The sequence below is a fragment of the Akebia trifoliata genome, chromosome 9, assembly GCF_017979445.1.
Source record: "Akebia trifoliata isolate Shusen 1 chromosome 9, ASM1797944v1, whole genome shotgun sequence".
NCBI classification, from domain to species: Eukaryota; Viridiplantae; Streptophyta; class Magnoliopsida; order Ranunculales; family Lardizabalaceae; genus Akebia; species Akebia trifoliata.
In genome coordinates, this window is record NC_141383.1 from 252,604 (window position 1) to 276,480 (window position 23,877).

The following is a 23,877-nucleotide window of genomic DNA, read 5'->3' on the forward strand; positions in this document are numbered from 1 at the left end:
GATTTTTCGTGGAAACTTAAATCCTTACTATTTTTCACGTGTAATCAAACAGACCCTAAGAGTGTTGAGAACTCAATTGACTTGGTGTGATAGGCTTGATAGCAGTAGATGTGCTCTCCTTGGGATATAGAACTATGATTCCCCATAAAGAGGTGCAGTTTTGTATCTCGAGAAGAGCAGATCTACGGTTTTCGAGCCTGTCATGTCAGGTAAGATGAGTGAGTATTAGGGGTGCAACTTGGTTTGGTTCGGTTTGGTTTGAGGTCAAATTGGAACCAAACCAACATAGGTCGGTTCCACTAAATAAGAACCAAAACGAACCAAATTCCATTGGAACCAAACCAAATTAAAGTCGGTTTGGTTCGGTTCGATTCCACGGATTGCAAATATTTTATAAATTATAAGTAATATTTTTTAATAAAAAAAAATAAGCATAAAATTTCATATAATAAATCACAAATCTATCCATAAAAGATCACTAATCTATGTAATAACTCTTAAAATAATTCATAATAATTATTATATACATATATATTTATTTATTGCATAAAGGTTCGTTTCTCGGTTTGGTTCGGTTCTATACAAGCTTGATCCGAGAATCGAACCAAATTGATCGATTATCCATTTTTGTAACCTGGAATCGAATCGCAACTTGTTCCAAACCAAACCAAACCACCCCTAAGCCATCGGTTTGGTTCGGTTCTCGGTTTGAACCAGACCAAGTTGCACGCCTAGTGAGTATGCCACATGCCTAAGTCAAATTATCACGACACATAAACTAATTGATGTGGGGGTATATCACTGTTTGAATACGTATAGAAGGGCATCTCTATATTCACGAATACGTGGAGGTGTATAATTAAATCCATATCTTTCTCTGCGACACACACACTGCAATTCTTCATCTAACCAATTTTTAAAGTAAACAAATTTTCTCAGGTAATGTAACGAATATTTCAGCCCCAGCAGCCTGCGTTTGGGTTCATGTAAGTTATATATTTCTTGACCTGCTAATTTCAATTATTCGATTTCTCTCCATTTCCATTTTTCTCTCTATATAGAAGATTAGGGTTAGGTTTCGGCTTTACTAGAACAAGGATAATCCCCCCCTTCTTTTAAAAATAAAAATAAATATTGTTTGTATGACCTATCCAGATATCTTCTATAGATTCTTGGGGAATTCTTGCCTTTCTTTTCTTTGCTTTAATTTTTCTATTTTTAAATCGAACTAAGTGAAAGGTTTGCCATTTGGTCTTCTAGTCTACTCTGGTGTTCTATACTGCCAATTTCAAAAAAGAAACTAACAAGTGTTTGTTCTGTGGTTTGTGTCTTGTAATCAAAGATATTATTGGAATTAAGATCTTCAAGAGGAATTGAGCACACCTAACCCCCCACACACCCACACACACGCACAAAAAAAACCAAAAAACCAAAACAAAAAAAAAACCCAATGTCGGAATTTGATATCGATGTGGAAAAAAAGCGACGGTTACCATCATGGATGTTGGGTGTAAGTAGTGCTAGTGACCAAGTAAGAAAGTCCAACCGCAAAGATGCAATCGTCCCTTCATCCCAAGATCTGCAGCCTAAGGCAATGCTTGTCGCTAAAAAGCTCAAAAAAGCTGTCTCCTCACTTAGCGAGAAGGAAACTTCAGAGGTGAATTCAAGTTCAATAGTAAAATGCGAAACAAGGAAACGGGTAAGCAAATCAAGACTCCAAGATATGGATCATGTTTATCCCATCCCTAGTGAAGATGGTTTACAAAAGAAGAGAGCCAAGAAGCGAATTGATGGAGTTGGGAGAACAATTAATGAAACTACTCGATCGAAAAAGCGCAACCGGAAAAGTTACGGGCTTAGTGAGAGAGAGGAAATGGGAGCTCCATCACCAAGTGAAGAAAATGAAGAACTAACTGTTGACGATCTTATGAGCATTGCTGAAGAGGTGAATGCTTTTCCCCATAGTGCAAAAAGAAACTAAATGGTCTTGTTGCATAAATGACTATTTTGAGTATTATCCCTTCGTGACTACCAAAACTTTGCACGTGTAGCATTTTTCCTTTATAAAATTGATGTGCATTGAATGGAGGTACATGATTCATTTAGCTGAACCTAAATCTTTGGGATAAGGGCTTTAATGTCGATGATGATGCTACGTTGTGATCATAGTCACCAAGTCGGAAAGAGAAAATTTTGAAAAATATAGTAAAATCGAGAAACAATTGGAAAAAAAATCAAGTTAGGGTTAGTATGGTGTAATTGTTCCTATTCGGTGGTGTTCTCATATTATATAATCAAATACAATGTTAAATTACAATTATAATAAATCATCAAATCCCATATTAAATTACGAGTAACTACAGGTCTACAACACAATCAAGGTTTATATTGTTCAAAATATAAGAAGATTACAATCATGAGTGCAAATTAAGATTCATTAACCGATCAAAATCGATGTCATTTTCATTTGCATCCTCATTATCTAAGGTCATCTTCTCTTACCAATGCATCAAGGTCATCTTTTTATTTTTTATTTTTTATGATGATTTAGTCACAAAGTTCATGATTTAATTGTGATGTCCGCAATTTAATCTTGAAGTGCATAAAGGTCGAGACTTAATGAAAAATTCATGATTAAATCGGTGAAGGAAAATGTCACTAGATTTAATTGCAATTTTTTCAATAAGTCACAGATTTTGGTGACTATGGTTGTGATTACCATTTATAAACATAATGTTGCAACATGTGTGCATTGGTCAGGATTGCCATTCCTTGGTACAACCTAGGATGTATCCATGATTAAAGTCAATTTGATAGGATGATCGCAACCTTCTAAAGTACATTCGTCTTTGGACTCTTTCCCAATATACTTTCATTTGTTTGAAGAAGTGTTGGATGGTCTTGGTTCCATGCATGTGAGCCACTTGCAATAGAAATTTATATACATATATTGATATCCAAAGGTTTCCCCATACCCTTTTAGGATGGGACTAGTCCTTATGGTTGAACACCCCAACTCCATCTAAGTTTCAAAAACCAATAATTATATCTATTGATGGTGATCCTTGTGTGCGTGCGTGCTTTTACCTGTTAAGGGAACCCTTATGTATACTTTAGCCAAGAGTGTATATTGATTCCGTGTATAATTGACCTTAATACTAAATATATTTCCAATTGGACCCTCCTTGTAATGAGGATCAAGGACGCATCATTTAGAGGGTATATCGGTGGCTTTAAGAGAATCTTGTTAATTGTTACCAATATTGTTAAGAAAACTAATCGTAAACACCACAGCTATAGGTGATGAATTCATGTTATGATCATCATTGTCGAAGCCTTATTCCAAACATTTGGGATTAGCTAAACGAATCATGTTCCCCTATTCAATTCTATCTAGAACCACATTTTCTGTTATTGAAGTGAGTTCATATCTCTTTCACTATCTCAATCCCCTTCTTTTGGATCTTTCTTTTGTTATTTTAAAACCTTAATATTGTATATTCCTTATAATTGGGATGTCACTTATCTTTAAAAAAAATTGAGGTAGTTGAGTAGTCAAAGTTTGAATGACCTCTACACAAATTCTAGAAAGTTGGAAGGAATGGGTAATTTTTTCAAAATCCAAGGATCTCCGAGATAGTAATGAGTTTGTGAATCAATCTTGTCATTCCCTCTTGCCTTCCCAATGTCAGATGGAGTAAGCTAACACTGGACGTCATTGTTTGGGAATGGTTTTAATAGGGCTTAAAATGGGATGGATTTTATTTGAAATTCGAGTGATCCGAATATGAATTTAACGAGTTTGGTTCCTTCAAGTATATCTGAATTAAAATATGGTTCGGATATGGGTTGATGTCCTTTGACCCGGGTCAGATCTGTGTCGGATACTGATCCATCCCTATATCCGTCAAGATCCGGATGATATATTACTTTGCAAGTTGTATTTTTATATTTTTCAAGTTTTCTTTCATCAACCAACAACGGTTCGATGTAGTGGTCAAGGCCTCTCTTCAAAATGGAGAGGTCTTGAGTTCAAGTCACCATTTAGCCGCATTTTAGTAATTTTATTTGAAATAACCTTGAATGGTTTGACATTATCCTACCCAACTGACCTGAATCAATTAATTTGGTCGTATTGAATCCGGATATGGATTTAACGAAAGTAAAATGGTTCAAATATGATTTTAGCCATTAGGATCTGAGACAGATTTAGATTCGGATATGTATATGAACATACTCATATCAAGCCTGAACCCGACCCATTTTAAGCCCTAGTCTTTAAGAAACCACATGGATTTAGTATAAAAGAAGGGGTAGATTGGCAAAAGCTTTAATTCAATCATCCATGTGCCAAACAACGTAAATCTTGTGGAAACTCAATCTAAGGGTGGCCTACAGTCCCTGAGGATAAGGAGCCGTGTGTGAGTAGATCTAAAAGACTTGGGGGAAGAGATGTTCATGCCCTTTGACAGGTCTTTGTTTAGGCTAAAGGTGAACCATCCATTGCTCAACTTCCAGCAATACCGATAATTGAAGGGATAGGCATTGGGGTAGATTATGAAGGCTTTTTTTTTTTTTTCTGCAAAAGCTCTAAAGTTGGAGTATTTAGTCATCCAATTCCACCCTGCCACTGGGGTACTTATGCATTTGATTTGGGACTTGGAAAAAAATAGACAGTGGGAAATTATAGGTTACTTCATTTTATTTCACCCACTCCTCAACTACAATAAATGTATTCGATTGCCCAAAGGAATCATTATTTGAGTTGCAACTGTTGACTGACCATAAAGTCCCCATCATGGCCTCAGACTCAAAAAGTTGAGCATAAAAGAAGGGACCCTAAACAATGAGGAGCCCCCAAAGGATGTTAACATGTTATTATTGATTAACTCTAATTTACTTGATTTTTTGGTTTTTCTTCGGCATGGCTAGCAGTGATAGAGAGGAAGAAGAAAATGAGATTTTTATTACCACTAAAGTGCATAATGAGGAAATAAATGACCTTCCTACAATAAGCGAGGACCATACTCATGACTAGTAAATGATTTATGTAGGTCAGGAAATCAAGGAAGCTTTGTTTTTTGTTGCCTTAGTTACTCTTATAACTTAGAGCTCTGAAGAAAATTGGAAAAACAAAAGGAATCGGGTAAGTCTATGACAAGCTTACACGTGTTCATGTGGCAAGCATTGATCTTTAACAGACTAGGAGGAGTAGGGATAAGGTAACTCAATCGATCTAATTAATCTTTTCTTTGTCACTGAAGGGAAAATGAGAAGGAAACAAGTGAGCTACCTATAGTTTGTGAGGACCATGTTGAAGCCCTATAAATGAATAAAGTTGGTCAAGGAAAAGGGGAAGCTTCAGGGTTGTCACCTAAATTGCAATTGGAACTTATTGTTTAGAAGAAAATAAAAAATCGAAAGTAATAAAAAAATTCCACTTCCTAGGGGTTACTTGTGCTCAAAAGGCAATCATTGATTTGCTAAGGACTGGGAGGAGTAGGGATAGGGAGGCTTGATCAATCTTGTGAATCTTGAAATTCTTTCCTGGAGTGTTAGAAGCTTTGGTAGAGTTGAGTTTAGGATTATGACAAAAAAAATATCATCAGAAGATGGAGGATGGACATGGTAGTATTGCAAGAAACAAAACCTGAGAATATTAAAGATAACCTTGTTGAGAGTTTATTGGGATGTAAAGAAATTGCGTGGAGATACTTGCCTGCAATTCGTACCTCAAGAGGTATCTTGATGATATGGAATAAAGATAAATTGGTCGAAAGCCGTGCTAATCGAAGCCTTCTTTATCTCACTTCTTTGCTTTCTTGAGGAGGAAGTGTTTTCCTAAGTGCTTATTGGGGTGTACTGGCCGACAATTAATCATATGAGAGAACAATTTTGTTGGGAACTTGATGATAATCAAGGGATGTGGGGCTTGCCTTGGTACATTGGTGAAGATTTCGAAGAGTAGAGGAGCTCAAATCACTAGAAGTAGATAAGAGATAAGAGATGGTTGATCTTTCTCTTAAAAGATCATTGTTTACATGGTTTTACAATCATGCCAATTCTACGTTGTGGGCTTAAAAGATTCTTAATTTCCCTCTCCTAGGAGGTTTATTTCTTTGATGTGTCCTCGAAAGTTCTTCCTATGTTAGCACAAGATCATTGTTCGATTTTGCTTGATTATAGAGTAGTTTTTTTTATGTGCTTGTTCTTGATTCAAAATTGTTGTGTCAAAGCCATACTTTATTGGACTAGAAGGTGGTAGTCTTTTCATTTTGCGGGGTGATGAAGCTTTTATAGATAAAATTAGATGCTCTAAATGAGAAACTTAAAAAATAATAAAACTCTCCAAGGTACTGTACATTAGAATGAAAGATGTGCCATATTCATTCTCTCTCTTTATTCAAAAGATTTTTTTTTATGGCCAGACCAATTTTATGTGGTTTTCTTATTGCTAATGAATATATACATTCAAAAATTTATTAGGAACATTTGGAGTTTCTTTGCCAAATTTATAGGGAAAGGCTTTATGATCAAGTTAATTAGTCTTTTCTTGGATTACATGTTGAGTAGGTTTTGTTTGATAGTTAAGTAAGGTGTATTTAGCCACAATTTTCTTCAAAACCTTAGCTATTGAACCCATGTTGGTTACTTTAGAAGTTCAAGGTGTCTGAGGCAGGGAGACACATTATCCCATTTTTTTCCGTTGTGGTGATGGAAACACGTAATAGGATGACTAATAGAGCTGTTGAAAGTGGTGGGCTAAAAGGCTCCAAATTAGCGAAGTAAAGCAAGTTATTTCTCATCTTAAGTTTGTAGAGGACCCGGTGTTTCTTTCAAGGGCCTTTTAATATTTTCTTTACAATTTTATAATGCTCTGAAGATATTTCAGGGTTTTGTATTAACTTGGGCAAGAAAAAAATCTTTGGTATTGCAGTAGGATACGATATGAATTTGTATGCCATATGATTAGATGCAAAGTGGGTTTTCCATTAACCATAGGATGGTAGCTATTTGGGATTGAATTTAGAGTGTTTTGAAAGAAGACCGGCTTGTTGGTAGTGAAATATCTTTCTAAAGGGGATAAAGTTATTTCTTGGAAAAAACATTTTTTATAGGTAAAGATGGGTTAGTGGTTAGCAAAAGAAGTATGAGTTCAAGGGGATTTGAACCTAGGATGTGTGAACAACTCTCCACTCATCTTACCGCTTTCTAGGTGACACTTCTTATTTCCTGGAAAGCATTCTCTCATTCTCTTGAGCCTCATACAATCTATTGTCTTTCACTCTTCTTTATTCCTGTATCCTTGGCTTGTACATGATATCAATATTAGAGGTTTCCTTTGGGATGATGGAATTCCTTTTTGTGGCATGGGATAGGATCTGTGCCCTTCCATTTGGAGGAGGGTTAGGTTTGAGGCTCAAAGATTTGAACATTATGTTGCCAGGCAATTGCTTGTGGAGATGTGGAGAGGAGAAGAAAAGCTTATGAAGGAGGGTGATGGATGGATGATTTGGTTTGGACAATATTAGATGGTATCAAAAAGTCCCTAAATGCTTGTGGGGCACCGGATTTTGGAAAAAGCATAGTGAAACATTCAATCTCTTCAGATAGGGAGTTTGGTATAAAGCCAACACATTTAATAAATTAGATTTTGGGGGAGTTTGTGGTGTGGTGATTTCCCCGTGTCGCTTGAATCCCAATCAACATATGCTCTTTCTAATCTCAAATGGGCTTTTATTAGTCAATGAATGTAGATTGGACACTGAGGTGTCTCTTGGGGCTTGGGGTATTAGACATAATTTGAATGATTGGGAAATCATCATGACACTCTTTTTTAGAGGATCACAACTATATACTCCTCATCATACTTTGTGTTGGAAGCGGTCAACTAACATATTTTTTTTAAAGTGAGCTCTGCTCCAAAGGAGATACCTCTGAAGGAGCTTCATTATTCCCCCACTAAGAAAATACGGAAAGCCCTCATCCCCACCGAAGTAGTTTTCTTTAAACGGGTGGTTATGTTTGTCAATAACCTCAATATCAAGTGGACACTTGATCAATAAAGGTGTCACTATTTTGAATAAGTGTACATTTGCAAGAACAAGGAGACAAGCAAACATCTTATAACCATTGCCCATTTCGTGGAGAATAGGGACTAGAATTTTCTCTAGTTTCTAGATTATCTAGGTGATTTACTGGAGATTTTTCAAAATTTTCCCTCCTTGAGATCTCTATTGTGATAAATGTTGTACTTCGTCATTTTCTTCGACGTACTTCTATATCTTCAGTTGTCTTCTCCGTTAGGTTCACTTAAAAAGACATCATTGTGGTGTCAGCAAAATGGCCTTTGACGATTAAGTTAGTACTTGAGATAATTGTAGAGTAAAAAGAAGAAATTTAGAGCAGAAGTGTGATTTTTTGCCTTGGGGCTTGAGTGGAGAAGTCCCATTTTTTATAGAGTGTGACTCATTAATGTGGTGCATTGAACTCAATTGTAACCACTCCCTATGATGCCTGGCATTTATGTTTTTAAAGTCCCTATGATGCATTGATGATCTTAAAGATCCATTCCTCATGGTTCTTGTAACCGATATGAGCAGTGGTCATTATTGTGTAACTGTTCCAACTCGGTGATCACTTATTCTTCGAGTTGATTCAATTAAGTTATGTATCTGTAATTTCTTCGGATCTGATTTTTATTAATTTTTGGTAGTTAATGTAGTAGTAGTACTTCCTTTATCGAGTTGCTACTTGGGTAGCTTAGTAATAGTACCTTCGTTATCATGTCCGAAAAAATTTCAGATGCATAACTTGACTAAGTCAACTCGAGAAACTGAGTGATCATTGAGTTGTAGCAGTTACACAATAATGACCATTCTTTATGTCGGTTACAAGAACCATGTGGAGTAGATCTTTAAGATCATTAATGCATCATGGGTCTTTAAGAAAATAAATGTAAGGGATCATGTGTAGTGGTTACAACTAAGTTTAATGCCCCATATTAATAAGCTCCACTGGATAAAAGGGGGACTTCTCCCACTCAAACTTCAAAGCAAAAATCACAAATACTTCTGCTCTAAATTTCTTATTCTTGTTTTGCAATTATCTCAAGTACTAACTTGATCGTTGGAGGTCTTTTATTCGACACCACACCGGTGTCTTTTCAGGTGAAGACGATCGGAGATAGGGAAGTACATCGGAGTATGACATTTATTGCAATACAAATTTCAAGGAGTGAGAAATTTGAAAAATCTCCTACATGTCTCATTTTGTTTTTGATTTCTTTGCCTGTTGGCATTCCAAGGTTTTCAATTAGAAGGATGTCATCCTTTGGAAGCTAAATCTTTTTGGAGTTTGTTGATCAATTTGGAAAGAGATGGACAAAAAAGTTCTTGAGAAGAAAACATAGACTCCATATTTTGAAGTTCAAAGCTCTCTTGTATTCTTGATTCTCGATTTTGAAAGAGTTCAGAGGTTGCGAGTTCAATGATTTTATGTTTAGATGGATAGTCTTATAAGAATGTAGTTTTTTTTTCCTTGCAATTTCCTTTGTTCTGTGTTTTTGCTCTCACGAATCCTTTTTTTTTCACTAGTGAGCATAATTTTTTTATTTTTTAGACCTTTTCTAATAGAATCCCATCTGTTACATCTAAATTTTTGATAACTTTGAGCTTAACTAGGAAAATGGGGCCTCCCCATCTAAAGCCTGGAAAATTACAAAGGGTTTGCTCTTCTTGACAAACCATTACTCCAAAAGACTGATCTGATGGGGAAGGCGCTCAACTATGAATATAAAAGGGTTACGGGTTGAACTGGGGCAGATAACTCAACACTCAATAGTGTTAAAGTATTGAATATGAAGCGATGTAATAAGATGCATTGAGATGCACCAAATCATTTCTATAGAGATTATGATAAATCTCTTATCAAATTAATATCGTATTATAAGGGATATGATTAGATTGAGATTCAATTTGATTAGATTAGGATTAGAATTGTTAGGATTTGTCATGTTTTCTATATAAACCCTATTTAGGGTATTGTATTAGATTAATCAAAGTAATCAAGAGAATAAATCTAATATTAGATTTTCACATGGTATCAGAGCTTACAGTATATTGAGCACAAGATCTTGGTAATTGTCACTCTGCTGGTGGTGGCAACACCACCGGTGGAACCTCAATTTTCTCAAATCATTCTTATGTCTAATAGGCATTTGGTCAAACATGTTACATGCATTGCAGATCAGTCTCATGCTTTCTCATCTCAACAACCATTCATCTGGGTATTTCATCAACTGGTTTGTGCAACAACGAGTACACCATTACAACCTTTGATATTGTTGTCTCCACATCTCTAATCACATGATTGCACAACAACAACAAAAAAAAGGTGGAGAGTGGCAGTGGCATTTGTATGTATATGGCAAGAAAGGATTATGGAGAGTGATGAAGCCTCAAGGAAGGCAAGTTTGCTCTTTCGAATGGCACCATGTTGCGTATTAGCAAAGGTAGTGGTCAAATCTCGAACCTAGTGTAAAGAATCCATGGAGTGAGGTGTTATTATGTTCAGTAGCCTTTGTTGACGTATTAGCATCTAATCGTAGAACTCCATCACTCATAATGCATTTTCGTCTTCATAGTTGAAGGTCAAAGTTTAGGTTTCCAAATAATCCTTATTCCAACTTTCTTAAATGTAGAAAGAAGAATAAGTACACTGTGCCAAGTCTTTTTTAAATATTGTAGTTAACCTTGCCTAGTCAATGGCATTTGTCCATTTGATAGCCAATAAAAACAATGGCCTAAACTTAATGCCCGCCCATTAACTCATGTGTTCAAATCCAAAATCCATTTGTGAAAAAAAAATAAAATAGCTTTATGGGTATATATAATCCAAAGCTCTCCTTATTCAAAGAGCCTTTGAATCATCCACGATCAAGCTCCTTTTATCTCATTGAACCTCTGAATCCTTCGTGATCAAGTTCATTTTGGCCCATAGAGGCCCAATTTCATTTTCAATCTAATATCCGACAAGTTTCATTCTAGCCTAAACGAATCATGGCCAATCAAGGTCTATTTGAGTTGAGCTAATAGCTCCTCTTTTTCTACACATGGATTTGGATACATCATCATCGGGCAATCACTCGACTATCATCTTATGGCCAACGTAATTGGATAACAATGGCACAGATTTGGCAACGGTTATTATCTTACAAAATAAAGACAAACAACTTAAAGGGTTCAAATTTGGTTGAACTCACATCAATTCTCAATCACCTTGAGTTTGAGTAAGGCACTCTACATTTGGCTCGGTGGATTTCAATGGCCTGATTTCTTCAATAACATGCATTTAAACAACTCTCCATCAACAATTGCGGAGGCGGTTGTTTTTAGCAAACTCACAGTGATCTTTGATCACCATGAGTTTGAGGGGGGATGTTAGAGTATTGAATATGAAGCAAGGTAATAAGATGCATTGAGATGCACCAAATCATTTTTATAGAGATTATGATAAATCTCTTATCAGATTATGATCGTATTATAAGGAATATAATTAGATTGAGATTCGATTTGATTAGATTAGGATTAGAACTGTTAGGATTTGTTATGTTTTTTATATACACCCTCTTTAGGGTATTGTATTAGATTAATCAAAGTAATCAAGAGAATAAATCTAGTATTAGATTTTCACAAACAGCTCTCTAGATTCTAAATCCTAGTGATTCCTTCTAGATTGGTTCTCCTATCCTTGATTGATCGTCAATATCTGGTGACCATTTCCCAATAAAGATTAAAGGGTTCACAATTGAGGGTCATCCACCTTTTAAATCTATGTAACAGCATTAAACTTTTAGGTTTTTTAGCTGTGAAGGTACATAGGCATGTTGACACATGTGGATACATGTTGATAGGTCCCAACACATTTTGACAAATATGACTTTCTCTCCGTATATTAGTGGTTTTGTTTTAAAAATAATAATAATTTCTGAGAGGGTTGCTATGTTCCATCATAAACCATGTTTCTAAATAGCCGTGTACTCAATTTTACCAACCTTACTAAAACATACCTTATTTTAACTAATGGAGCACTGAAGTCGTCATAAATAGTATTGTTGTTCATACATTTATAAATGTATGTATAGGAAAATTGAGAGCTTCTATTAACATGCCAACTTTTACTTATAACACACCACTCTATGTGTAGACAACTACTTAATTCTATAAGGATTGGTGTGTTGTAAGTAAAAAAAAAAATTGGTGTGCGAATATAATCACTCAAAAATTTTAATGGATATTTTAATGAGAATCCATGTATGCTTGAACTTGGGGCAATTGTATTTTATTTGAAGTTCATAAGAAGTGTATAAAGTAAATAATAAAAAAAAAAGAAATATTACAGGCATCTTATTTGATGTGTCCTCGAAAGCACTTCCTATGTCGGCACAAGGTCATTGTCCTATTTTGCTTGATTATAGAGTAGTTTTTTGATGTGTTTCTTTTTTCTGATTCAAAATTTTGGTGTCAAAGCCATACTTTATTGAACCAGAATGGTGGTAGTCATTTCACTTTGTGGGGAGATGAAGTTTTTATTTATAGATAAAGTTATATGCTCTGAATGAGAAACTTAAAAAATAGTACAAACTTTCCAAGGTGCTGTCCATTAGTATGAAAGATGTGCTATATTCATTATCTCCTTTATTCAAAAGTTTTTTTTTATGGCCTGACCAATTTTATGTGGGGTTCTTATTGCTAATGAATGTATACATTCAAAAGTTTATTAGGAACATTTGGGGTTTCTTTGCCAAATTTCTATGGAAAAGGTTTTATGATTAGGTTAATTGATCTTTTCTTGGATTACATGTTGAGTAGATTTTGTTTGACAGTCAGTGGAGTAAGGTGTGTTTAGCCACGATTTCCTTCTCAAGCTTAGCCAATGAACCCACGCTGGTTACTTTAGAAGTTCAAGGTGCCAGGCAAGGTCATTATCTCATTTTTGTTCATTGTGGTGATGGAAGCACATAATAGGATGACTAATAGAGCTGCTGAAAGTGGTTTGTTAAAGGGCTCCAAATTTGGGAAGTAGGGTAAGTTATTTCTCATCTTAAGTTTGTAGAGGACCCGATGTTTCTCTCAAAGGCCTCTTAGTATTTTCTTTACAATTTTATGATGTTCTGAAGATATTTCAGGGCTTCATATCAACTTGGGCAAGGGGCAAATCTTTGGTATTGCAGTAGGATACCCTATGGATTTGTATGCCATATGATTAGTTGCAAAGTGGGTTTTCCATTAAGGGGTGAACTATAGGACGATAGCTATCTGAGACCGAATTATAGAGTGTTTTGAAAGAAGACTGGCCTGTTGGAAGTGAAATATCTTTTTGAAGGGAATAAGATTATTTCTTGGAAAAGATTCTCTCATTCTCTCGACCCTTCCACAACCTATTGTCTTTCACCCTTTTTTATTTGTATATTGTTGGCTTGCACATAATAGAAAGATTAGAGGTTTCCTATGGGATGATGGAATAATTGTAGGAAATTCCTTTTTGTGGCATGGGATAGGATCTTTGCCCCTCCATTTGGAGGAGGGCTAGGTTTGAGGATCAAAGATTTGAACACTGTTGTTAGGCAATTTTTTTTTATTATCAATAAAGATAATTTTATTGAGAAGAACGAAAACAAGGGGGTCGAGAAGACCCACCCAATACAAAGAGAGGAAGGGAAACAAAGAGAACAAGACACGACAAAAAAAACGACGACACACGACCAACAGTTACTCTCGTGGCAAGGAACACACCCTATCCCATCTCACGACAAAATCTTCAAAGAAGATCCCCTTGAATTCCTTGTAAAGTTTGCACCATGAGAACATGAACTCCGAAATAGAAAGAACTAGTCCTTCCAACGTGGAAACTTTCCCTTGAAAAATGCACTGGTTTCGTTTTTTCCAAATACCCCAATTGTTGTTAGGCAATTGCTTGTGGAGATGTGGAGAGGAGAAGAAAAGGTTATGGAGGAGGGTGATTGGTGGATGATTTGGTTTGAACAATATTAGGTGGTATCCAAAAGTCCCTAAACGCTTGTGGGGCATTGGATTCTAGAAAAGCGTAATGAAACATTCAATCTCTATAATAGGGAGTTTGGTATAAAGCCAACACATTTAATTAAATTAGATTTTGTGGGGGGGGGGAGGTTTGTGGTGATGATTTCCCTATGTCGCTTGAATCCCAATCAACATATGTGTATCTAAATCTCAAATGGGCATTTATTAGACAATGAATGTAGAGTGGGTACTGGGGTATCTCTTGGGGCTTGGGGTATTAACAGAATTTGAATGATTGGGAAATCATCACAACAACTCTTTTTTAAAGTATCACAACTATATATTCCTCATCCTACTTGATAATGGAAGTGGTTGACTAACATTTTTTTTTATAGTGGGCTCTGCTCAAAAGGAGATACCTTTGAAAGAGCTTCATTATTCCCCCGCCAAGAAAATACAGAAAACCCTCATCTTCATCGAAGTAGTTTTCTTTAAACAGATGACTATGCTTGTTAGGAACCTCAATATCAAGTGGACACTTGATCAATAAAGGTGTCACTATTTGAATAAGTGTACATTTGAAAGAACAAGGTGACAAGCAAACATCTTCATATCCATTGCCCATTTTGTGGAGATTAGGGACTAAATTTTTCTTCAGTTTTGAGATTATCTAGGTGACTTGGAGGAGAATTTTCAAATTTCACACTCCTCGAGATTTGTGTAGTGATAAATGTCATACTCTGTTGTTTTTTCCAATGTACTTCTATATCTTCGGTCTTCTTTTCCTTTAGTTTCACCTGAAAAGATACTGGTGTGGTGCTGGCAAAAGGGCCTTCGACGATTAAGTTAGTACTTGAGATAATTGTAGAACAAGATGAATAAATTTAGAGAAAAAGTATGGGTTTTTGCCTTGGGGCTTGAGTGAAAGAAGTCCCCATTTTTATAGAGTAGACTCGTTAACGTGGGACGTGAAATTCAGTTGCAACCACTTGTCATGATGTCTGTCATTTATGTTCTTAAAGATCCCATGATGCATTGATGATCTTTAAGATTCAATCCTCATAGTTCTTGTAATCGATATGAGGAGTCGTCATTATTTTGTAACTATTCCAACTCAGTGATTGTATAGTTTCCTAAATTGACTTAGTCAAGTTATGTATTTGTAATTTCTTTGGACATGATTTCTTTTGGATCCTTGGTAGTTAATGTAGTAGTAGCACCTCCTTTATTGTGTTGCTACTTGGGTAGCTTAGTAATAGTACCTTCGTTATCAAGTTCGAAGGAATTACAAATGCATAATTTGACTGAATCAATTCGTGGTCACCGAGTTGTAATAGTTCCACAATAATGACCATTACTCATGTCGGTTATAAAGATCATGTGGAGTGGATCTTCAAGGCCATTAATGCATCATGGGTCTTTAAGAACATAAGCGCAAGACATTATGAGTAGTGGTTACAACTAAGTTTAATGCCTCACATTAATGTGTTCCACTCTATAAAAAGGGAGACTTCTTCACTCAAACCTCAAGGAAAAAATCACAAATAATTCTACTCTAATTTTTTTTTAATCTTGCTTTATAATTATCTCAAGTACTAACTCGATTGTCCGTGGTCCTTTGACCGGCACCACACCGGTGTATTTTTAGGTGAAGTTGACGGAGAAGGCGACCGGAGATATATAAGTATAACGTAGTACGACATTTATTGCAACACAGATCTCAAGGAGTAGAAAATTCGAAAAATCTTCTACATGACTCATTTTGTTTTTTATTTCTTTGGCTGTTGGCATTCCGAGGGTTCCACTTAGAAGGATGTAATCCTTTGGAAGCTAAATCTTTTTGGAGTTTGTGGATTTATTTGGAAAGAGATGAACAAAAGAGTTCTTGAGAAGACAACATAGGCTCCATATTTTGAAGTTAAAAAGCTCTCTTGTAGTCTTGATTCTCAATTTTGGAAGAGTTCTGACGTTGCCCCTTATAAGAATGTAGCTTTATTTATTTTTTCTTGTAATTTCCCTTATTCTGTTTTTTTGCTCTCTCATGAACCCTTTTTTCACTAGTGAGCATAATGTTTTTATGTTTCAGACCTTTTCTAATAGAATCCCTTCTGTTAGTGATAAAAATTTTTATAACTTCGAGCTTAACAAGGAAAATGGAGTCTTACCATCTGAAGTATGGAAAGTTATAAGGGGCTGCCCTCTAGATTCTAAATCCTAGTGATTCCTTCTAGATTGGTTCTTTTATCCTTGATCGATCGTCAATATCTGCTGACTGTTTCCCAATAAAGATTAAAGGGGTCACCATCGAGGCTCATCCACCTTTTAAATCTATGTAACAGCATAAAACTTTTAGGTTTTTTAGCTGTGATGGTACATAGGCATGTTGACACATGTAGATACATGTTGATAGGTCCCGACACATTTTAACAAATATGACTTTCTCACCCTTTATATTAAAAAATTTCTAAGAGGGTTGCTATGTTCCATCATAAACCATGTTACCAAGTTGTTAAACACAACTTGTTTAAAATCTACTTATATTTCATTAAATTAGGTAGCTCAATCCATGTTCTTGTTTTTTCTGTTTTTTTTTTTACTTCTCAAATGTTTCTTTTCGTATTCTAGTTTTATAGATCCTATTATTTTTTATACATTCATCTTCATCATTTACGCATTTTCTTTGAGTCCAGAAAATGAATCCAATTTCACCGTTAGACACTATATAGAGCTATATCTTTTGTTAACATATGTGTCTTTGGACCTATACTATCTTAATCTGCCTATTTTTTGGATTTCCTTCCCATCCTCTTGCAACCATCAATTTGTAAAACAACAGTCCTAACTAATGTTGACATTTGTCGTACACAAGGTTTAAAATCTCTCTTCAAGGCAATGGTTTGGTTAGGCGAAAAACTGAAATGATTTCAACAGAGACGTTTTGGGGTAATTCAAGAACATTCCTAAGACATTGAATGTTTCTAGGTTAATGTTTTGTTTTGTTCTAGGCCGAAACCAGAACATTCCACCGAAACGACACAAAACTTGGAACCATGGTTGTACATGCTCAACTCATCTCAATTGACTTTCCTTTTTTTTTTCCTCTATTGGTGTTAGTCCTACACATCCTCTAGTATGCTCACGTCTGATTTAGCTTTCCTGTTTTTCTACTCATCCACCTCAAAAACCTTGCATCTGCTGCACTCATTCTATGAAATTGTTGTTTCTTGATTAAACGCAATTAAAATATCATATTGTAATAAATGCATATAGGCGAGTTTTCATTTCGAGCTTCTCATATCTACTCGGACATTGCCAAGACATGTCTGCATCATTTTTATATCGGTTCCAACAGAAATGGTGTTATATTAGCTGTTGTGTTGTGAATGCTGTGCTTTATAGTTAGCTTTTCATTCTTGTTCACTCTTTTAAATATTTTCTTATTGCATTCAGTCATATTTGGTAGATTATGGCATTTGAAGAGCTGCTCTGCTATTTTATTTAATGGCCAACAAAATAAATAGCTCATTATTGAATGTCTCATGTTTATAATATTTACTTCCACACACACACACACACACACACACGTACAAATAAAATAAAATAAAATAAAATAAAATAAAAATTCGTGATTGTTGTTTCGCACTATAGGATGATCTTCTGATATTAACATTTCACATTTCCATTACCATGACTTAGTGTTTGAGTACCGTAAAAATCGAAAATGAAGAAAGATATCCCAATTTTCACATTGCTGCTTTTTTATCTGCAGTATGTCAAAGCTGAAAATGGGGAGGAACATCAACCGATAGCAACTACAGTATTTGAATCAAATAAACAACCTTCAACAGCTTCATCTTACTGTAGAAATGAGTTAGGAGGGTCTGTTGAAACAGATCGAATTAGTGGGGTTTTGCCAACACATACAACAACAGAACTCACATCTAGTTTTACCAATACTAGATTGAAAGATCAAGAGAGTTCTGCAAGTGAAGACAATCGAAATAGAACGGGGGACCCTACACAAGATATGTTGGATCTATTTCTGGGCCCCTTACTAAAGAAGCCTCAAACTGGAGAGAGGAAGAATGAATTTGTCAGGGAGGATATCACCTTGGAATGTGAGTTTAGAAAACAAAGTCAAAGTGATGAGGTTTTGGGTGAGAAAGTGGTCCCCATAAAAATGAAGAAGAAGAGCAGCCTTAAAGACAAGGTAGCCATGTTCTTCGACTGAATATGCTTTCCAATGAGACCCATTCACATTTAGCCATTCCTGTCTTGATGGATGCAACAATTCAACTGTGCATCATGGGATTTTTTATTTGTGTTGGTGGTGGTGCATTATAAGGCAAAGGTATGGCATATTTACTACATTTTATTGTAAATATTTAGAAAAATGACTGTCACACATAATTGCTTAATGGCCGGTGATAGTGTTTTCATTGCTTAATAAAGTGTTGTATTTTATTCATTTATTTTCATATCCTGGAGCCAATACTTAGTTTTTGCACTTTCATTCGAACTAATGGAACTTTAATCAACCTTGGCTGAGGGAAACCAAGTAATGCACTTAACAAGCAGTTTCACAATTGATATAATCTAGAAGGCAGTAGGCTCTTCCATCTGTACGAACAGCAGGACGTAACAAAGCAAATAATTTGAATAAAAATATCAAATTGGTATCTCTTGGCCGACAATGTAATAATTTTTTCAATGATGTTGATCTCAAAATCAGAACAAAGCATTTTTTTTCCCCCGTAAAATTTGTAGTTCATAATACAAGATGTATGTCGACATTGGGTACTGGCTCAAACATTATCTGCGTGCGTGTATAGTGTTTGTGTGTACTTAATCCCCTAAAGGTACAACTTTATTGCAGAAAATCGAGATGGATACCTGTTGACATTGATTTTTCAACTCATTCAATGGCTTATTTTATTCACATCCAAACGTATGGTTGACATAATGATTTGCGTGTGAATACTCTGAATAGTTTTTGGAGGGGTCATGGGTCAAAGATTGTTTCTCCATTCATCGAGAAAATCCATAGAATAATTCATTAACAATTAGATGTGAGGATGTTCGAACTGTCAATCTAATTCAATAATTAGCATAAATTTGCAATCGGACTACACATCATCTACGTATCTAAAAAAAAAACCGAAATAGCTGTGTACTCAATTTTACCTACCTTATTTTAACTAGTGGACCACTGAAGTGGTCATAAATAGTATTGTAGTTCATACATTAATAAATGTATGTATAGGAAAATTGAGAGATTTCTAATAACATGCTAACTTTCACTTATATCACAGCACTCTATGTGTAGACAACGACTTAACTCCACAAGGATTGGTGCGTTGTAAGTAAAAATTGGTGTGCAAATAGAATCTCTCAAAAAACTTAATGGATTTTTTAATGAGAATCCATGTATGCCTGAACTTGGGGCAATTGTATTTTATTTGAACTTCATAAGAAGTGTATAAAGTAAATTAAAGAAATATAACAGGAATCTCATTGGAAAAAATAATTTGATACCAAAACAGAGAAACAAATTATGCTAAATATTTAGAAAATGGGAGGTAGACATCCTTTAAAATAAATCCTAAAAATCAAATTCCATGAGCAAAGAGAGCACACGCCTATGATTATGGAGCATTTATGGTTTAGAAATTTTCGTCCTATCTTCCATCAAAATTGACAGTGAAGAGGTGGTCGATCGACTAAGTAGAAATGTGGTCATCGATGTCGTTGGCCCGTTCACACTCGTCAATCCATTCGCTATAGCTGTCAAAGTTGAGATCAATCACAAAATCAAATAGATGAATGGGAATAACAGGTTAATCAAAAAGATAAAATAAAGATCTCATCATTAACTTACACATCGATGGCTTCAGTTAGATCTGCAATGCAAGAGAAGAAATGAGTGAGTTTAGGGATATATACTTCAAAATTCAATTCAATGGAGATGATTTGTCCATAGTTCAAAAACAATAATAATAATTGATTATAAGAAACTGATCCTATAAGGATTAATTCTTTCAAATAACCATAACTAACCATCGGAAAGAAATATGCCTTATCATCTGATGTATGAAGTTTCTATTATATGAACTAACCATTTAGAAGACAAAATATATAAATGGGATTTTTTCCAAGGAAAAGTTGATAAAGACATTAATTGCTTTATCATTCTCCTATTGTTTTCGAGCAAGGAATGCAAAGCAATTTCACGGCCGCTTAATATCATCTTTAATTAATAACAATTCTCTGATGTTTTGAAGATATTTCAAGACTTTGTATTAATACCAATAGCCCTTTGCCTTGAGATGTGACGTGACGTGAAATGATCTATCAAAATTGAGTTTCGAAGGGGCAACGATCAAAGAAAACGAGTTTACAATTGAGAATTTGCTCTAATACTAATTGATACAAACATATGTTTTTGAAAGGAAAAAAAAAAAAAAAAAAACACTTACTAAAACTTACCACACAACTACAACAAAACTTATGTGACCCTAACTAATTAAAACCACATCTTAACAAAAGTCACTACTAGAATAGTAAAATCCTAACTATGAAAAAAGAATAAATTCTAAAACTTCAAACCCAGGTTCCAGACTTCTTGAGTGCATAATTCCTAACTCCAGGACTTAGTCGAGTTTGGATTCAACAATTCAACGGATGAGGCCCCAGCTCAAAAACTTTATATATATTGAACAAATCTTCCAAACCAGATGATCTTTACTATCATCTTAAAAAATTGCATTCTTTTGGACAATCAGAGGGTTATGTTAACAATCTAGAATAGTTCATATCAACTGAGGGTTATTATTTATATCTATCCAAGCTGGTTGATTTAATGTAGGAGATCTCCAATGTCAGGTGTCTTTTCAAATCTGAATCGATGAAATTACTACGCCTTACATGCACATTAAAAAGCCAAAAATATTTCTTTTCCCACAAAAAAAAAAAAAAAAAAAAGAGATGCAAAATAGGGAGATTGAAAAGAGAAGAAGAGCATACTGTTGATGGAGGTGTTGTAACTCTCTTGGCAAATCCTGCATGAAACTGCCCCAATCATACCATCCCTATCACTGACAATAAAACCAAAAAAAAAAAAATTTCTTTTTTATTTTCCATTATGATACAATTAAAGAAATAATTTGACACTTTCAATTTCCTGCAATGGGTTTATGTGCAACATAGACTAGACTACTTGTTTCAGATAAGACTTCTAAACTTGAAAGATGGAATAAAAAAAAGGGGGGGAATTAAAGCTTACAATGTGCAGTCCACACTCTTCTCATGGTTGCAGAAGGGGCAGTTAAAAACTTCTTCAAGCTTGTCCATCTTTTTCGTTGGAGCTGCCTTTGTCCTAGACTTCCTCTTCCCCATGTTTTATGTTTGTTCCCTCTTCTACATAAACCCCCCATTCATTAAATATATTTCATGAAAAAAAACTGAAAGCAGACGAATTAGAACAGGGAATTATGAAATGTCTAGTATTCTTATTGGGCTTGGACTTCAAGAAGCAAGGCAGTATCATAAGGGACCTTTCCCAATGTGGAGTGGGCTCGATTGGCCTCATGTGGGGGTTCGAGGGCAGCGCCCCCGAGGCAATATTTTTTGGTATATATTATATTTTTGAGTAGGGTTTCCTAATGTTTTTGCTCAGTGAGGTTCCTTGCAGCTGTGGACAGAGAGTCAGTAATCTTTATTGTTGATAGTGGATTTTTCTCCTTCTTCTCCATGGATGTAGGCAATTTGCTGAACCATGTAAATCTTGTTTGTTCGTTTTGTTTTTAGCTTTACTCTTGTTATGCTTCCACACAACAATACTTAAATAAATAAATAAAAAGACAAGCAAAGGTTGTCTCTAAATAAATGTGGTGCATATCAAGATCAACCTAGGCCATCCAATTGGTATGTCCCCGCCAAGGATGACATTATGTGCCTAAGTGGTTATGGGCTTAAATTTGATGCGTTCCAACAGGTCTAGGCCTTTTGGCATATTGGTTTAAGGTACCTAACAGATGGTAGGTGACCAGGCAAGTGCTTGCTAGATCAAGGGAAGATGATTTACAACTTTATCAGGCACACCTCCACAAGAATATGCATCTATGGTCATGTTTGAGGACCGTTGCTTCTATAAAACACAATGGCCCTGCTTGGTGGTTGGTACACATTCAAATCCCCATTAAATGTTGCAATTGAGAAAAAAAAAAAAAAAAAAAATTCACTTCTTTCTGTTGTAGGTGCTTGGGTGCAATAAGAAAAATTAATGCATGGCCAAGAAAATGTGTAAAAATTATCGGTAAAATGAAAATATTTAATTACTAAAATTAAAATTTTAAGTAATATATTAATTAAAATCATAAAAGAGAAAAAGAGAAAAAAAAAAAGCTGCTATATATCTCAAGAAATTTGTTAGTGGCCAAGAAAATATGTAAAAAAATATAATATTCATTTTATTAAAAATTAATTTATTTTAAAATACCTTAAATCACGAAAATGGCAAGTGACGAAGAAAATATATAAAAATTATCAACTAAAATCAAAATATTTATTTATTCATATTAATTAATTAAAAATAGAAAAAATTATCAGAACCCTTAGAAAATTTGTTGAGTGGCTAAGAAAATGTGCAAAAATTTTCAGGAGCAATAAATCGAATATTTTCTTATTTAAAATTAATTAAAATTTATGATTTAACATTAGACTATGGATTGTTTAACAACTACTTACAACTTTCGTAGTCGAAATTGCATGTAATGGATACAATGTAGGTGGGTGGATTCCATGTCTAGTAAAATTGTATAAAAAAATTTTGCATAATATTTTTTTTATATATAGTAAAATCAAGCACCCAAACTATTTACAATTTTTAGGTTACAATATAATGGAAAACAAATAATATATAATTTTTCTAAGAATTCCTGAATTAATTCAACTATACGTACTTCCTAATCACATATCAAAATGCTAAAACATCAATAAATTTTACCTGATAATCAATCATAAGTTCCCCAAACCAGAACTTAGACCCATTTAAAAAAATAAAATAAAGAGATCAGAAGAGAAGAAATCGGATACCTGAAGTGATGAAATTTATTCTTTTTATGAAGAAATTAAGAAGAAATGGTCTCTAAATATGTTACTTACTACAATCGCTCCATCCATTCAGGTTTATATAGGTTTCCGTTGCGTACGTCTCGTTCAAAAGATGAGGGTTTAAATTACTGAAATTTTCTTTTGATTCTCAAAAATTACAAGCAGCTCCCATTTTGAGAGAAAAAACTTTGCTATCACATCTCTGTGAACAAAGTTTGATGTTGGGCCCCAGAATATGCCATTTCACATACTTCTTCACCCAATCTTGGAAAATTTTCTCATCTTGTTCATGAATGATATTGAGAGTCATCTCGTTATCTCAAACATTTGTGAAGATCCTTGAACCAAAAAGAATAAGAATAGGACAAAGGGTTATCTCGGTGGTTCATTGGTCTCGTCTCGCTCACGATGATTTTTAAAACCATCGTGATTAGTAAGTGCAACATTTGGACTCGATCGTTCATTTTTCTTGGGAGTTACGTAGTGAAATTCAATGGCTATAATAAAAAATCAGATTGAATTTTGCAATCCAGGCCCATCATGAAAGGGTTTTGGTAAAATGCATAATTGAATACAGTTGATCTTTAATGAAATTCTATTGAATAGACAAAGATTGGATAGGCACAAATAATTTGATAACCACGTAACTATCCTAATTAGTAGCAAATCTGACTTGATTTATCGTTTTTTACACCTTAACATAATGCAACACTACCATCCTAAC

The 23,877-nt window shown here is 34.8% G+C and overlaps 2 protein-coding genes across 2 annotated transcripts; one reads left to right on the plus strand and one right to left on the minus strand.

The window, feature by feature from the left end:
- Window positions 1–830: 830 nt before the first annotated feature.
- On the plus strand, window positions 831–18,520 carry LOC147393943 (uncharacterized). The gene is made up of 3 exons (XM_086453674.1): window positions 831–986; window positions 1,343–1,945; window positions 17,812–18,520. The coding sequence occupies exons 2-3, from the start codon at window positions 1,451–1,453 to the stop codon at window positions 18,271–18,273; spliced, it is 957 nt and encodes a 318-aa protein (XP_086309800.1). The 5' UTR covers window positions 831–986; window positions 1,343–1,450; the 3' UTR covers window positions 18,274–18,520.
- A 971-nt stretch (window positions 18,521–19,491) lies between these two features.
- LOC147393944 (transcription elongation factor 1 homolog) lies at window positions 19,492–23,241 on the minus strand. Its single transcript, XM_086454324.1, has 5 exons — window positions 23,136–23,241; window positions 21,325–21,455; window positions 21,066–21,136; window positions 19,921–19,942; window positions 19,492–19,826 (listed from the first exon to the last, which is right to left on the minus strand). The coding sequence occupies exons 2-5, from the start codon at window positions 21,435–21,437 to the stop codon at window positions 19,763–19,765; spliced, it is 270 nt and encodes an 89-aa protein (XP_086310450.1). The 5' UTR covers window positions 21,438–21,455; window positions 23,136–23,241; the 3' UTR covers window positions 19,492–19,762.
- Between the last annotated feature and the right edge of the window lie 636 nt (window positions 23,242–23,877).

What these genes read in the sequence shown, in the direction of transcription:
- LOC147393943 (XM_086453674.1), top strand. Translation starts at nt 1,451, where the DNA reads ATGTCGGAATTTGATATCGATGTGGAAAAAAAGCGACGGTTACCATCA. An exon ending in TTATGAGCATTGCTGAAGAG is followed by an intron (nt 1,946 to 17,811) that starts GTGAATGCTTTT and finishes TTTTATCTGCAG; the next exon opens with TATGTCAAAGCTGAAAATGG.
- LOC147393944 (XM_086454324.1), bottom strand. Translation starts at nt 21,437, where the DNA reads ATGGGGAAGAGGAAGTCTAGGACAAAGGCAGCTCCAACGAAAAAGATG. An exon ending in AAGAGTGTGGACTGCACATT is followed by an intron (nt 21,137 to 21,324) that starts GTAAGCTTTAAT and finishes TTTTATTGTCAG; the next exon opens with TGATAGGGATGGTATGATTG. An exon ending in CTAACTGAAGCCATCGATGT is followed by an intron (nt 19,827 to 19,920) that starts GTAAGTTAATGA and finishes CAACTTTGACAG; the next exon opens with CTATAGCGAATGGATTGACG.